We start from the raw sequence: 15,842 nt of genomic DNA on the forward strand, positions 1-15,842 counted from the left end.
AAGTACTTCCTGATAGTACGTCTTCTCATCTACTCTTCTACCTCCCCAAAATATTAAAAAGTATTCTATTGAATATCACCATCTAATTGAATTGCTCCCTAGCTTATTTCCTTCTCAATAGTTTATTTTCTACTTCTCTTCAAGCCATGTTGCATTGGTGTTTATTATTGATATGTAGGGCCCATATTCATTCTAAAGAGTTTGTAGTACCTTGTATACACTAAGGTTTTTTTTTTTTTTGACCAAATATAAGAGCCACTAAATATAAGAGGATTGTAATGTCCCCATTTTTTGCCAGCATCAGAATTTTAGGGATTAGCCTATTATTGTGATCCTTGTAGGCTAATATGGTGGTTAGAGGGTTTTATTGGGGATTGACACTTTATATTGGGGCATAATTTCATTTTATAATATTATAATAAAGTGAAAATATTATAATTTCACATTATAATATTATAATAAAGTGAAAATATAAGAATATCTTTTATCCCACATTGGGGAGAAAAGTAAGTGAGCTCCCAAAAGGAAAGAATAAATAGGGCATGCAGGTTTCTTTTCTTATCATCCAATCATTGTCATTTGCATTTTTCGAGTTTTATGGAGCCAAGGGTTTCAGCATTTGCCACTGGAGAATGCCATTTGAGCTGGTGAAATACCTAGTGAATTTGGTATTGGGAGGACATCATACAGGTGTTCTATTCGAGCGTATTGGTGAAAGATCCTTCAAGGGGTTGCAGCTATTAGAGAAGACAAATCGGTCTTTTCATTGTGCCAAATTTGTGGCCTAGGGCCAGATTGTGGAGCACGAATGAAGGGATAAGTTGGATATGACTATAGTGATTTTTTACAGTGCCATCGTTGCTACAGTGACTCACTACAGTAAAATCCAGATTTCTTGAGCGGTTTCTAGGTTCCTATTCGTTTACATTTTGCATTGCATTCCGGTTAGATTTGAATAACTTAGGGCATTTGTAGGGATTTAGAAATCAGCTGTGGAAGTTTTGTAATCTAATTTATATTAGAATCTTATATCAAAAAGTTGTTAGAAGGGATTAGAATATCATTGAACATCATAGAAGGCGTTGCCCTATTTTTTATTGTTATAGATGCATATTTTCTTATTTGTAATTAGTGTTATACAAAAATATTTACATCTTCATTGTTAGATGTATTGGAGTTCTTTCCAAGCATATTTATTAAAGTTTGGCATTTACAAAGCAATTAGAATTTAGATTTGCAATATATCTCTTCTATGCAAAGTGTTTGACGAAATTCTCAGGTTAAGAAGTCAGAAAATTAAAATCAGAATCGCAAGGGATATTACAAACTGCGGTTATTGATTCTGAAAAGACCAAGTATGCCAAGATTGCAGAGCCTTTAACAGACCAATGAGTTGCAGAGCTCGATCATTTAGATTACAAGTTTACCAAAATCGAACTTGGTAAATAGTCTTAGCTAGGATGTTTGCAAGATGCACTCACCAATTTGTCAAAGAGCAATCATGAGATTTGGGAGAAGAAGAATCAGCTGAAGTGGGAGGGTGCCCATCTTCATGAGGTCATCCGCGAAAAATCCTTGCAGCTTGTGGTCATCACATCTCAAACAACTCACATGAATCAGAGAGCTAGGGCAGAAAAGGCTTGGTTCGAAGAAATTATCTTTGAAGGAGTTCAATCCATCAAGGATGCGGTCAAAGTTCTTGAACATATTAGAGGTGTTGAGGAGATACTACATGACATGATTGCCTCTTTTAATCAAGAAACCAATACCTTGAAAGAAATATTGGGTGTTTGGCATCAAATGGAAAACGCTAATCTGGATGTCTTGATTTCATGTGATGTCATTCCATCTTTTGATATGTTCTAAATATATGAGGCGCTCATGAGTCATAAGGAGATACTTGGAAAACTTTAGACAAAGTTATAGGGAGCCTTAGAAAGTTGTCAAATAGTGGAAACATAGATCATGTGTGATATGGAGCAAATGGGATGATATGTCCCTACTGAACATGACAACCTACTCACTCAAGAAGAAATGATATCAAAATATACTATCAGAAATGATATCAATGATGACTTGGATTTTGAAGAATTCGAATCACACCCGATGAAAATGTTTGCTACATACAAATCTGTAATAAAACACTTGTGGGTTCTCTTGTAGAGAACTACAAAGTTGTAAAATCAGCACATGCGAATGTAGGCAAAGTTGAATCCATCTAAAAGACATTGGAGATCCTAGATCTTCCCATGGTTCATGATTTTATTGACAAATATGAGGCTTTCTTGACAATTTCAAGGGTTGATTCAACCTTTCTCCGTTTTCTTCTTTTTAGTTTTTTGTGTGTTTGTAATTGGAGAAGATGAATTACATGCGATGCAATTACATGTAATTTGACTGCATGTCCTCATGACATGTAATTCGATTGCATGTCCTCATGACATGTAATCCAATAATTATTCTCACCTAGTTTTACTAGGTCAAAGTGGTGGGGTTGCTCCACTTTTTCCTCTTTTTCCTCATTTCTTTTCTTATATATAAGAAGTGCCCCTCCATTGTAAACTTGATCTTTTATCATATGAAAGAAAGCTCTGCAGAATTGTGCAAGCATAACTTTGATTGTGTAGTACTGTTTTAAAGAAAAGTGAATACAAAGAAGCAATTGGAGCTGAAACTTTGATTAAGAGCAATTGTGATAGTGCATATGGGAAGTTTTGATTGTAATTTGCGTCTGTTGTCTTTGATTCATGTTGTTGTATGTTTTAAATAATTGAGCATAATGAGTTAAGAGACAATTGGAGCTGATGCTTTGACTTGGAGCAATTGTGGTGATACATAGACTAGAAGCTTTGATTGTAGCTTATATTACATTCTCAATTCACAAAAATAGTTAGAATTCCCTACTTCTGGAAGCTTTTGTGCCCCAATGGTAGAGGCTATTCTTATAGAATAGATTAAAAGAGGACTTAGAGCCAAACCAGTACATTTTCAATCAGCCTTTGAGTTGGTGTTAGTTTATTGGTATCACCATTTCCAGCTATTAGATAGAAGTGTAGTTAGAGATTTCATCTTACCCATTACTCGCTTCGCAAATAAGTGGATTCTTTCTTGGAAGATAAGATGAAAGAATATTAGTAATACCCTTTCAAAATCTTTCAACTTCTTGCTTACCTTGAGTTGATTCAAGAAACAGTGAGAAAGGGAAGCCTTCCCTTAGAAGTAGGCGATACTCTGTCTCATACGTTGTGGCTAGTCTTACCTAGTTTACAATTGGATTTTAACAAACCGTTGGTTGCAAAATATCCACCCAACACGTTTATTGGTATCCAATCTTATACAAGACCACGACAACTCAAATACAAAATTCCTTATAACACTATTTGCACTACAATCCTCTTCAGAATTATATCCCTGAACATTACAAAACTTTGCTAAATATTTCTTACATTGTTAAATGGCAATGAACTAAGGAAAAACTCTTGTTTAAGGTGGCAGTGTGAATAAATGTGTCTTTCCTTGTAAGTTGATACAATTGTTGTAAATATGTTTCTGCACTGTACTATCTGGAAGAACCAATAGGAAGCTCTCAATTTTAGAACTGTAGGGTTTCAGATGCAATTCTTATTTCCAGACAATGCCTTCATTCATAGAAAAGATATATAATGGTTCCCTTAGAATTAGTTAATTGATCAACTTCATATATGCTTCCGTCTCCAAATGTTTGTCCATTACATACACTCAAGTCTTTGCTCTTTGCTTATGTCTGGCCAAAAATAATATCCACTACAATTATATTCAAACTGCCAGTATTCCACTGTGAAGGTAATAGATGATTTTGGATAAAATCTCCACACTTACTCTTGCTCAGGCCAACTTCTGCGCCTGCAGATATAACACATAATACCAAAATTTGTCTTACTATTTAACAACAAAGGCCTTCTCTGTCGATGCTTGTTGCTCTTTGTAACACCCAAACCATTAGAATTTATACTTCACGGCAATAGTGGTGGCATCATAATTTATTACACAGCTGGTTTCTGTAACTCCGAATGAATATGCAGAATACTAATGTGTCCACACCAAGACTCAATCTTATTGCTTCATGTGTAACGACACTTCACAACATATGAATTCTTCCTTGAATGCATAATGAAACTATTGACTCTTCTGCTCCCCTCTGTTAAAATCTGGGCACCTCTTCAGATAAGCTGAAAGGTTCTTCACTTACCCTTATTATTTGTAACCATAGAGAGTAATGGATTCTCTGACCTGCAGTAGCACTGGTCAAAAGAAAATTCTTTCCCTTAAGAATCACTATCTTGCAAAACAACGGTATCATATTCATCATATGTTCATTAAAATATTTTTGTCATAAAACATCTATTGTGCTCAATACAACCAAATATTCTAGTAATGACATCACAAACTCCTTCCAAAGCCTTTGTCACAGACATGACTCAACTCCCTTCAACACCAACAATAACTCATTCCCGAGAATGGTTACGCAAAATATAAATTAAGCTCCTGTTAATATAAACGCTCTTCAACTATGTAATGACTTGGCATGGTTATAATTACAACTCCAATTTACTGTTAAATTCAAAGTTTGGCATTTGGTCAAACACTTTGCAGTCATTCACCGTTCCTTTGTTTTTCAGATTGGTGATAATTTCTTGAATTTGTATGTTGTCATGATTTGTTTGTGTTTGAGTTATAAATGCATTTTAAAAGAATGCTACAATGAAATTCTTACATTAATAATTCAAACTTCACTGAGCTGCAGTTTTATTTAATGTTATAAGTAATATTGAAATCAAGCACATTAAAAATCTTCTAGGAACTCTCCAGCTAAATGTATTTATTGAATGAGAGGCAAGATATCAATTCAAATACAACCATTTTGCATTAACAGATTGCAACTACAATATTTAACATATTCTGATGTATATCAAACAGAACCTGAATGTGTACGCAGCCCTTAATGGTTTTGGTTGCATGAATTGCCCAGAATTGATAATCCAATCCCCCATGCGAGTCTGGCGGCTCCCTATTTCCTTTCCACACACATGCTGGGCAATAGATATTCCCTACGCTGCTAGACTATATCACAGCACTTTATACTAGCCAACGCTGCCTCTAGTTTTCTCCATGGCCACAATCTCTTTAAATGCTGCCTGTAATATTGTGCATGGCAGTGAATTTCGGACACAGCCCCTGCAATTTGTAGACTCAAATGCACACACCAGTGATTGTGCAACCCTTCCAAATATACAATTAGATCTCAGGTATCATATGATCACAACAACAATTTTTCCCAGTGCAGCAAGTCTTCTCAGCAACAACATTTACAGGAAAGAAGACATTAATTCCATGCTATCAATCTCTTGTTCAAATCTGATATCTCAGCAGCAGATGCAAAACACTTCTCAGAAAGTAGGCCCTTGGGTTTATAAATCAGAAAAGCTTGGAAACTCACACAGGCAACAAAAACAAATAAATAATCGGATGCTTTTCTCATCAAATGTCCTCATATTTATAATCTCCAAATGGCACCACTTTCCCAAAATAACTCCACTTAAGAAGCTTCCTTTACACAACATTAAAATATACTAAAGTGCCATTAATATTATTTATTAATTGCTTTTGGCTCGAAAAATGACATTTTCCACCATAACTTAATATTTTGACATGCAAGGCCACTGTTTCTTGTTCCCAGGAATCAAATCTTCTCGTTCCAGTTCCAACGAGCTATGTTATTGAGGTGACCAACCAACAACACCAACAAAAATAACAACCTCAGCATATTTAGATGAATAATAATAATTCACCTGTCTTGCAAAAACAATTGAAGAAGCATCAGAATCGAAATCTGACAACACCAAAGTGATCCTGATGATGAAAGACGATGAATGAACCTGACGGGGTGACTTACTATAAATAGATGCTCCTTCCAAAATTCTTGGAGCACAAACTCAAAGCCCGAAATAAAAATTGAGAGCATCACACAACTCTAACTCAACTTAACTCATCGGGACCAACAATTTGACTTACTATAAATAGTAAGTCCCTCAAATGGAGCCAAAACATACCATAGGCTGCTGAAAAGGCCTATAACTGCACAACTTAGACCCTCAAATCCCACTATTAGCTCAAGAGGGATCGTGATGGGGAACTAACCAAGTCAACTGCATGACCCTACTAAAAAAGGGGACATTACAAACTCGGTAAATTAAATATTTGCCAATTTAATAGTCCCAAATATGCTTAGGCCAGATAATAATTGCCTACAACAATATTAAATTTATCTCCACAATACTCTTAACTCACCGATTTCTTCCGCGACTTTTTCAAATGATGTGATTCAAATATTTCTCTTAATAACCTAGCTTGGAGATTTATTCTTTTCTTGACTATTGACTTCTTGAAATGTTTAATGCCTCCACAAGAACGGCAGATAATATTGATAATTTTAATAGTGCCAACTTCTATGTTTAATCAAAGTCCACAATATATAGAATATAATATTGCTCGAAAATCAAAACATTAGTCACTGATAATAAGCAATGTGCTAAATCTTTGCATAAAGTGCTTGTCTACACTATTATTGCGATGGTGAAAATATTCATATTCCGACAATGTTATTTATTGAAATAAACTTCTCCAAAAACTTCAATAATATCACCACCAATATAAGATTGAACCACTAAAAAAAACCTCGCAATGTTCTATGAATTTACTTAAATTTGATAAGTACTACAAGTCACAAATATCAAAACTCCCAATTTGATAAACCTACAAGTTGGCAAGATACATGACTCTGATGAAGGATTCTAATAAATGATTTCTGGTTTTGAGTATGATAAACCCTTTTCGCAAATATGTACAACAGGTTGTCAAGTTCAATACTTTGACACCACTATATTATCCCTAACTAGATATTTTCTCAAAACCTTAATGGAAACTTAGAAATACTTAAACAAATATACATTGCAATATATTTCAGATTTCTCCAGCAAAAGCTACAGCAAACAACTAGATAAAAGAAGTCTCAAAATATTATTGAATTAAATCTTTTGCATAAATACATTGTTAGAATTAATATTTCATTGAAGTTTTTTGTAAAAATAACCAAGAAATCTAATCGTAGATACAATAACTACAACAATTTTAGATAATAGAAAAGATGAACTTGGAACATAATGTGAAACAGCTGCGCAATGTCTCCAACTGACAATGGGTTTTCGTCCATTGTGCAAGCTTGACGGTTTCAGTCCTCTCACTTGCTGAAAGCTTAGTTGTCGATTTGGGTTCTGAATCCATTTCGGGCACACGAATTAGATCTGTGGATTTGTGAAAAAAAATCCCTATTATGATTCATAAGGATTCGCATGTATATATATATACAAAAAAAAAAAGAGAAATATACAATAAGAGAGGAAAATGAGAGTGAAATAGAGAACAATTTTGAGGTGACCCTTTTATTCAACATCTAGATACATTTCACCTCAAATTTTCTCTCTATTTCACTCTCAGTTTTCTCTCAATGTATATTTCTTTTATTTTTTCGTACACACACTTACACAATGAGAGAAATATATAATACAAGAAAAATGAGAGTGGAATAGAGAGAAGTATACAATGAGAGAAAAATGAGAGTGAAATAGAGCGCAAATTTGAGGTGAAATGTATTTATCTACAAAAAAAAAAGAAGAGAAATATACAATGAGAGAGAAAAACGAAAGCAAAATCGAGAGCAAATTGAGGTGAAATGTATTTGGATGTTGAATAAAAGGGTCATTTTAGGGTTAGAAGGCAAAGGATACATTTAAAAAGTCATATTAAATAAGTTGGACCTGTTTAAAACCTTGGCCTGCCCATGGATCCTAGAGTGAAATAACCCCAACTGGCTCTTGCTACTAGAAATAAGATCCTTCTAAAATTTATAGACTTTTTTGCAACTAAATAATTCAACCATCAAAATATGCTCAAGCTTGCAACAAAAAACTCATATTATTTTTTCACCACTAATGACTTTGTTTCAATGCTATAATTAGTACATCACAATTGCTCATGATCTAGCAAACTGTTATTCAATATGCAAGAAAATCCAGAAATAGTGCAACTTGCAGCAGTTCACAATTTTGATCAGTTTGCAAACTATACAAATATTCTCAACACATTTCATTTGCCTTCACTATTAAAATTTAAACAAGGAACCTGGTCTAAATTAGCAGCTCCAAATCACTGTAGACTACGAGTGCACACATGAATTGCAGCAGACTGAAAAATGCATACATTTACTTGTAATCCCCCCTTACACAGCCACTGTTGTTTTCAAGGAGTAAATTGGTCTAGCTTGTATACTCACACTAGATTTGTTGAAATGATAACAGGCAGTCCAGAACAGATCGAAAGGAAGAGAAATTACCGCCCAGGCCCAGGCACACCAATCACTGATACTTGCTGTCCAAAACTTAAGTATTTAGAATGCCCCAAATACAGATATTAATGTCTGAAAATGCAAATGAAACTGCTCCCAAAACCATAGATATAACACCCAATTGGCAGGTTAAACAAATGCCTAGTAATATGTAATTATGACATTTGAAACTCAGAGAACCACACACCATAGACCAGGAAATTCTGGGAGTTCAAATACTTGGCCAATACACCCAGAATGCAAATTAAATACTTGCCCAATAGCAGCAGAATTGACATCCAGAATTGCAAGAAACACTAACACCTCTAAATGCAGATTTACAGGCCTTTCAAGTTACAGTATTATAGAAGGGAAAATGCCCTAATCTGGTTGGTAAAAATAAACAAACAAATCCTGTATAAATCAACACAGAATTGGATGTACCAAACCTCTTCAGCAAAGACTTGTCTTCTCAGCTACAGAAAGCACAGTATGAAAAGACATTGAATTCACCAATGGACAATTAGCTCCTCAGCCACAGTAGAAACAGTAGAGGAAGCTTTAGAATCAAACACTCAAATTAAACCCTTATACTTTAGCAAGGGCACAAAAAATTAGAACTCAGAAAGCCACAAAGGCAACAAAATCAAATAATATCCAAGCGAGCTATTATTAACAAATGGGCTTGTATTTATAACCTCCGAATTCCCTTTTGTTGCCAAAATGTAACTTCACTCAACAAGCTTCACCACACAACACTAATTAAAAGCTTCATTTAGATTCTCTCACTTGGCTTAATTAATTAATAAATGACTCTTTACAATGATAACTCAACTCTCAACTTAAGTGAAATCATAAAGTTAAATAATAACTTTATAATAAGCCATATCATAATTAATAATAATTTGGCCACTAAAAATATAGTAACTCCCAAAGTACTTATCATTTGAATATGCCGTTTGAAATAGGAGTTATACCTATTATTTCTCCATGTGACCAAATGCACTTTCCAAAAAAACTAGAAAGGGTCCATCTCGATCAACAACCTACCACAAATAGTAAATATACAAAACTAAGCCCAAATGAAGTCTGATTTGGGCCAAATGAAGACCAACATGCAGCTTACTGAAATGTGGAGAAGATAAGACCCTCCCAAGCCAAGCCATTGCCACAGAAGACACTCTATCCACAATAATTAGCCTACAAGGATCACAATAATAGGTTAATCCCTGAAACTCTGATGCTAGCAAAAATGGGGACATTACATAGAGGATTCGCTCGGATTTGTGCTGGATCATCAAGGATTCATGCTAGATTTGTGCTGATTTGGACAGGATCCTTGTTTTACATAGTGGATTTGTCTAGATTCGTGGGACCACAAATTTGGACAAATCCACTATGTAAAACAAGGATCCTACTTGGATCGGCACGAATCCACATCCGGATTGGACTTGGACCTGAATCCAACCTTTCGAGCACGAATTCGGTAACTAGGGCTGAAAATTGAAGCTTTCCAAAGTAACTCTCCAAGAGAGAAAATGAAAATCCAAATCACAAAACCATGTATGCTAGAAATGAGCTCCTTCCCTTTTTAAAAAACAAATAGGTGACTCTTCACATTCCCCTTTGTATTTCGTTACTTCCTTTTCAAACTAATAATTTTCCCCTACTTAAGGAAATAAAGTGCTCATAGATAATAAAGTGACATTAACTAGATGATCTTAAGTTATAAAGTCACTTTATAATAAATTAGTTTAAGTTTTTCAAGCATTAAAATCTCTAACTAGATAGACTCGGATATGCATGTGTGATAGCTTGCTGGAAAGCTCTCGACAAGGCGCTGCTAGTCCAACACTAAAATGCCAAGAATGTTGAGTCTACTAACTTACTAAAAATAGTGTCTAGAAACCCTACTAAAACAACTCCAATTAGCTCGCGACTGAAATTGCTTAGGCCAAAAACTGCTCTAATCATATAAGAAACTTGGGTTTCCCATGGGAACAAGGCAAAATAGGCTAATGGCACAACAAAGCTCATTGGCTAGAAAAGGGGACATGACATAGTCACATGCAATGCTGGCTATTATTTTCTTAGAGCCATGGATTGTTCAAGGTAGCATAAATATACAAACTTTTAGTTTATCATTTTGAGAGATGCCATAGAGGAGTTTGGGGCATCAAATGTTGTATAGGTGGTCATTGATTCAACTCCTGTATGCAAATTGGTTGATATGATGGTGGAGTGTGTTTAAAAGATCATCCTATGGACACCATTTTATTTTCATGCATGGAAGACTTAGGGAAAGTAGATTGGGTGAAGCAAGTGGTGTTAGAAGATGGAGACATTTAAATGTTCATTTGCAACCAACACACCTTGTTCTCTTTAAGAAATTTTCAAAGGAGTTCCTCAAATTAGTTGAGATAAGATATATCAATTATTCGATTTTGTTAGATAGGATGCTTGAAGTGCATGAGCCTCTAGGATTTATGGTGGTGAATTTTGAGTGGAATGGGCTTAATTGAAGCTCTACTAAAGGAAAAAGACATCAAACAAAAGATCATTGATGATGATTGGTGGTATGGTAAGACATTGCTGATTTTATTAAATATTAAATTGCTCATTTTCATATTAAATTTCTGATTTTACTTTTTAATTTTATTATTCAACATTTCAAATTTTTGAAGTTTCTAATGTGTCAATTAAATATTAATCATTTAGAACATTTTGTTTGCATTTTGTAGATATTCTTGCTCTTCTCACCTGTTGTAGATGTCATTAGATGTTCTGATTCTCTCCTAGTGCTGGAGAGGTATATGAGACATTTATCAACATGACTGAATAGATAATCCATTTTGGCTAAGTATCTTACTTTTGAGTTATTTGATGAACATTTTAAGCCCATTATGATACGAAGGTAGAACACTATGAACAATCTGCTTTGAATTGCAGCCTTTGTTCTAGATCCCAAATGGTATGCACTAAGGTATGGAAGGTTGCCAATATGTGACAATAAGGGAGTTTTAGAAGGGCTAATGTAAGCCTTTGGAAAGATGTAGTTAGAGGAGTCTTTCACACTTCACATACAATTCCTTGACTTAGCAAATCTTTGTGGTCCAACATTCAATAGATAAAGCTATATTAGCTTTAACTAACTCAATTGGGTGGTCGACATGGCATGGGAAGAAACACCATAATTGAAGATGCTTGCCACTTGCCTCTTCATAGGTTGCCAATTCCTTTGTTGCAAAGAGGAATTAGTCTTTATATGGTTTTATCCACTCCTTTAAGTTTTATATACTTCTAAAGAGTGGAGAAGGTTGCCTATATGTGACAATAAAGGGTTTTTACAAGGTCTAATGTAAGCCTTTGGAAAGATGTAGCTAGAGGAGTCTTTCATACTCCACATACAATTTCTTGACTTTGCAAATCTTTATGGTCCAACATTCAATAGACAAAGCTATATTATCTTTAGCCTTTAACTAACTCAATTGGGTGTTGCACATGGCGTGGGAAGAAATGCCATAATTGAAGATGCTTGCTACTCGCTTCTTCATAGGTTATCAATTCCTTTGTTGCAAAGAGGAATTAGTCTTTATATGGCTTTATCCACTCTATCAAGTGATGTATACTTCTAGAAGAGTGTAATATCCCCTATCTAGTTATAGCTTAGATAGACACTAATTCCCTTTACCAATCAAAGATTTGTCATTTAATCAAACACTTGGCAAGCACTCAAATAATTGAAGTCTGGCAATTTTCTAAATAGTCTTTATGATTCAATTGCAAACTATCCTTAATGCCACATAACAATGAAATACTGAACTTCTTATCACACTCAAAATTTATCTTGCAAATATATAGAACGAATCTTTGGCTGAGATAGAATGGTAAATGAAAATTGAGCCACCAATGCCAATTTAGTAAATTAGATGGATTGACAAGATAATCTTCAGCTGTTTATTATTTTACCTAAGAAACTCTAGGGAAGATACAATTCACAGAAAATTGGCCCTATTCAGATAGATAAAGAACTCCCAGAAATTTCCAGAATTTTACTTGCCAAAATTGAATTAACAATGTTTGCAAAATCTAAATCCAGTTGAACCTGATTGTAATTTGGATGTCTTTGACACAGCTGATATGGAAGCACAGAACTTCAAACTAGAAACTTGCAGGGCTTGGACAATTCACAGCCTCCTCCTATGCAAAAACAATGCCCAACCAAACTGAATTTACCACCAGTCCTCAATATGTTTGCCAAACAATAATGTGGCACAACATGGAATGTGTATTGCAGACCTGGAGATCAAACTGTGAGCCTTAAATGAAATAGCAGAGCAAACATGAGTTCAGCAGGCTTCCAGTTCAAATCGCAGCTTTGGTTATGATTTGTAGGGGCTTCTAATGTAGACACCAGATCTGGAAATTACCCACGCAGACCTCTGGAAATGTATAACAGGCCTGTTCAAGATGAAATGTAGCTCTCCAAAAATCAGCCACTGCCTAAGTAGAAGTGCTGGACTTTGACAAACCAAATTATGACTCCCAATTTGAATCACAACTCTTAGAAATTCACCAGTTGATTCACTAAATCTCAGGAATAATCCTCTCCTTAGACACAGTGAGAACAATAGGAGGAAAATAGACAAATTGTTTACCTTAGCACAATTTGCAATAGAAATTATCAGAACAACTCTTATACTTTAGCAAGGGCATCCAATTCAGAAAACTTAGAAAAAGCCACAAAGGCAACAAAAGCAAATAAATATCAAAGCATGCTTTTCTCAAAAAAATGGGCTTGTATTGATAACCTCTACATTCCCTTTTGTTGCCAAAATGTAACTTCACTCAAGAAGCTTCACCACACAACATTAACTAGAAGCTTCCCCTAGATTCTTTCACTTGACTTGGCTTAACTAATTAATAAATTGCTCTTTCCAAAGATAACTCAACCTTCAACTTAAGTGAAATTATAAAGTTAAATTATAACTTTATAATAAGCCACTTAATTATTTAATAATAATTTGGCCACTAAAAATATAATAACTCCCAAAATACACATCATTTAAATATGTTGTCTGAAATAAGAGTCATACCAATTATTTCTCCATGTGACCAAATGCACTTTCCAAAAATAGAAAGGGTCCATCTCGATCAACGCCAACTTACCACAAATAGTAAGCACACGAAACTAAATCCAGACGAAGTCCGATCTGAGCCAAACGAAGGCCAACCTATAGCTTACTAAATTGTGGAGAAGATAAGACCCTCTCAAGCCAAGCCATTGCCTTAGAAGACCCTCTATCCACAATAATTAGCCTACGAGGATCACAATAATAGGCTAATCCTTGAAACTCTAATATTGACAAAAATGGGGACATTACAAGGAGCGGAGAAGGTAGCGGTCATGCATGGTGCTTTTGAACTTAGAGATTTTCAGATGCAAGATTCATAATAGATTCCAGCGTTGTGGGATGTTGATCAAGAAGTCCACCCGGTTTGATGAGGAACAGGGCCTAAAGGGATTGGTTAGGGTTCCATTGGATGAAGTGGATCATCATAGGACTCTAATTTTTGATATAGTGTTGAGTGATAGATTAGGGGCAGTTGTGTGCTTTGTTTTTTTTTGTGTTTTCATATCATAATTGAAAGTGAAACTATATGGAAGTAGTGTAGCCATTAGGCACTTTGTTATAAGTTTATAACTTGTATGCTATATTTTGACAATGAATTCGGAAAACAATTTAAATAAAAGTTTGAGTTTCGAAAATTTGTTTGACTTTCACGTTTATTTGAACTCTCAATTTAACACAAATGTCAGATGTTAAGGTTCATTAGTTTGCATATACATGCTTTATTCATGTTTACATATGAATGTTTAGAACTTCCCTATATATTTAAAAACTTCCCTTTTTTCTATATACCCACCCTCTTTGCTGTCCCCTTCGTCATCCCCAAAAAGGCCTTGAAAAACTGGGGACTTAGAAATGCTCCCCATTGTCCCACATCCAGAAGCTCAGGGTAACCATCATTGTGAGTCTGAAACCTTGTTCTTTGATCTAGATTCAGAAGGTTTTAATTTTTTATGTTGTGGATATAGAAAATTTCACTTATGTAATTTCTTGTTTGTATTTAATGTGTATCTGCAGGCCTATTATCTCAATAGGAGTTAATAAAAAGCCATTGTTGATATTATATGCATGTGGAAGTGATGTGTTAGAATAGAAACCATGGGGTTTTTGACTCTTTAGGGATTTACTTGGTTAATGTTTATTTTAGTTTGTTTCAACAGATAGTCAACCATCCAGTTGTGGTGCCAGATGATTTTAACACTGACCTTGCAGACCTGCTCAATGGTCTTCTTTCTAAAGGTTCACTTTAACTTTTTCCTTCTTTAATTTCTTTGCTGAATTCAATCTAGTGCTTGTATGAATACATTTTAAACTGCAGACCCCATGCGGAGAATTTCCCTAGATGAAGCCACGAGGCATCCATGGGTGGTCAAAGGATATGGGTATTTAATTTCAAGGTTAGCATCAGGCCTTCTGGCATGTTTAGAGATTGGTACCTTATCCAAAAGGATAAAAAATTGTTCAAATTTTGTCTGGTTGGTTTAAGACATTTGTATTTGTGCTTCTGTGACAGAATACCATTGAACATTGTGCATATCTATATTTGATGTTAATCTGCAGTTGAACTAACTACTAATAATCCTTAGGCTATTTTAATTGAGCTTTAACTAGTCCATTGACCTTGCATTTGCTGATTTCGTGTCCTATTTCTGATAGATTAGATATCAGAGAATCCGAATTCACTTAGAAATTGTCCAAGATGATGCTGCTATTTTGTTTTTGACCAATCTTCAAGAATGTTTTGACCTTGGGTACTGCTTTTACAAGCATCCAGAAAATTCTATAGTATTTTGTTTTACTTTCTGGAATGTTTTTTCTAAATTTGCATGATATACTGTCTTATTGGACTGATAAATTATCCTTTGTAAAAATACTTTCCTTGAGGTGAGCTTGTGATCCTCAAGTAGATTAAACATGAAGTAAATGAGAAGAGTCATATCTCATAACCCAAAAAACCTATCCCCAAAGGTAAAATATCCTATATAAACATCTCCAGAACTCTTTTCCCTATAGCATCCTCATTTATAAATGCCTTAGGTCCTAATTCTTTCTAGATGTGAAAACACCATAAATCTATTCTAAAAAAGGAGGGAATTACCACCTCCATCCTGATACAGCCTTCTTTCAGAATTGCATTAGGCTATGACACTGCGATGGAGTGGCATTGAACATTTGGATGCCTCTCCATTTCTGTGTAGCATATTCTTATGAGGTTAATCTGTTGCTGAACCACTCACTAATTATCTTCAGATTATTTTGAATGGAGCTTCAACTAGCTCCATATGTTTGGG

The 15,842-nt window shown here is 34.8% G+C and overlaps 1 protein-coding gene across 4 annotated transcripts in view; it reads left to right on the forward strand.

Annotated features, from left to right (window-relative positions):
* The window catches only part of LOC149566983 (serine/threonine-protein kinase GRIK2-like), a 177,084-nt gene that overhangs the window by 103,910 nt on the left and 57,332 nt on the right, over nucleotides 1–15,842 (forward strand). For all 4 annotated transcript variants that reach the window (XM_089820190.1, XM_089820191.1, XM_089820193.1 and 1 more), the window contains 2 exons: nucleotides 14,712–14,790; nucleotides 14,870–14,948. In XM_089820190.1, the coding sequence (XP_089676316.1) occupies nucleotides 14,712–14,790; nucleotides 14,870–14,948 (158 nt within the window). The remainder of the gene's footprint in view (nucleotides 1–14,711; nucleotides 14,791–14,869; nucleotides 14,949–15,842) is intronic.

The sequence above is a fragment of the Cupressus sempervirens genome, chromosome 3 (genome assembly GCF_028749045.1).
Source record: "Cupressus sempervirens isolate cs-2001-9-10 chromosome 3, ASM2874904v1, whole genome shotgun sequence".
Taxonomy (NCBI): domain Eukaryota; kingdom Viridiplantae; phylum Streptophyta; class Pinopsida; order Cupressales; family Cupressaceae; genus Cupressus; species Cupressus sempervirens.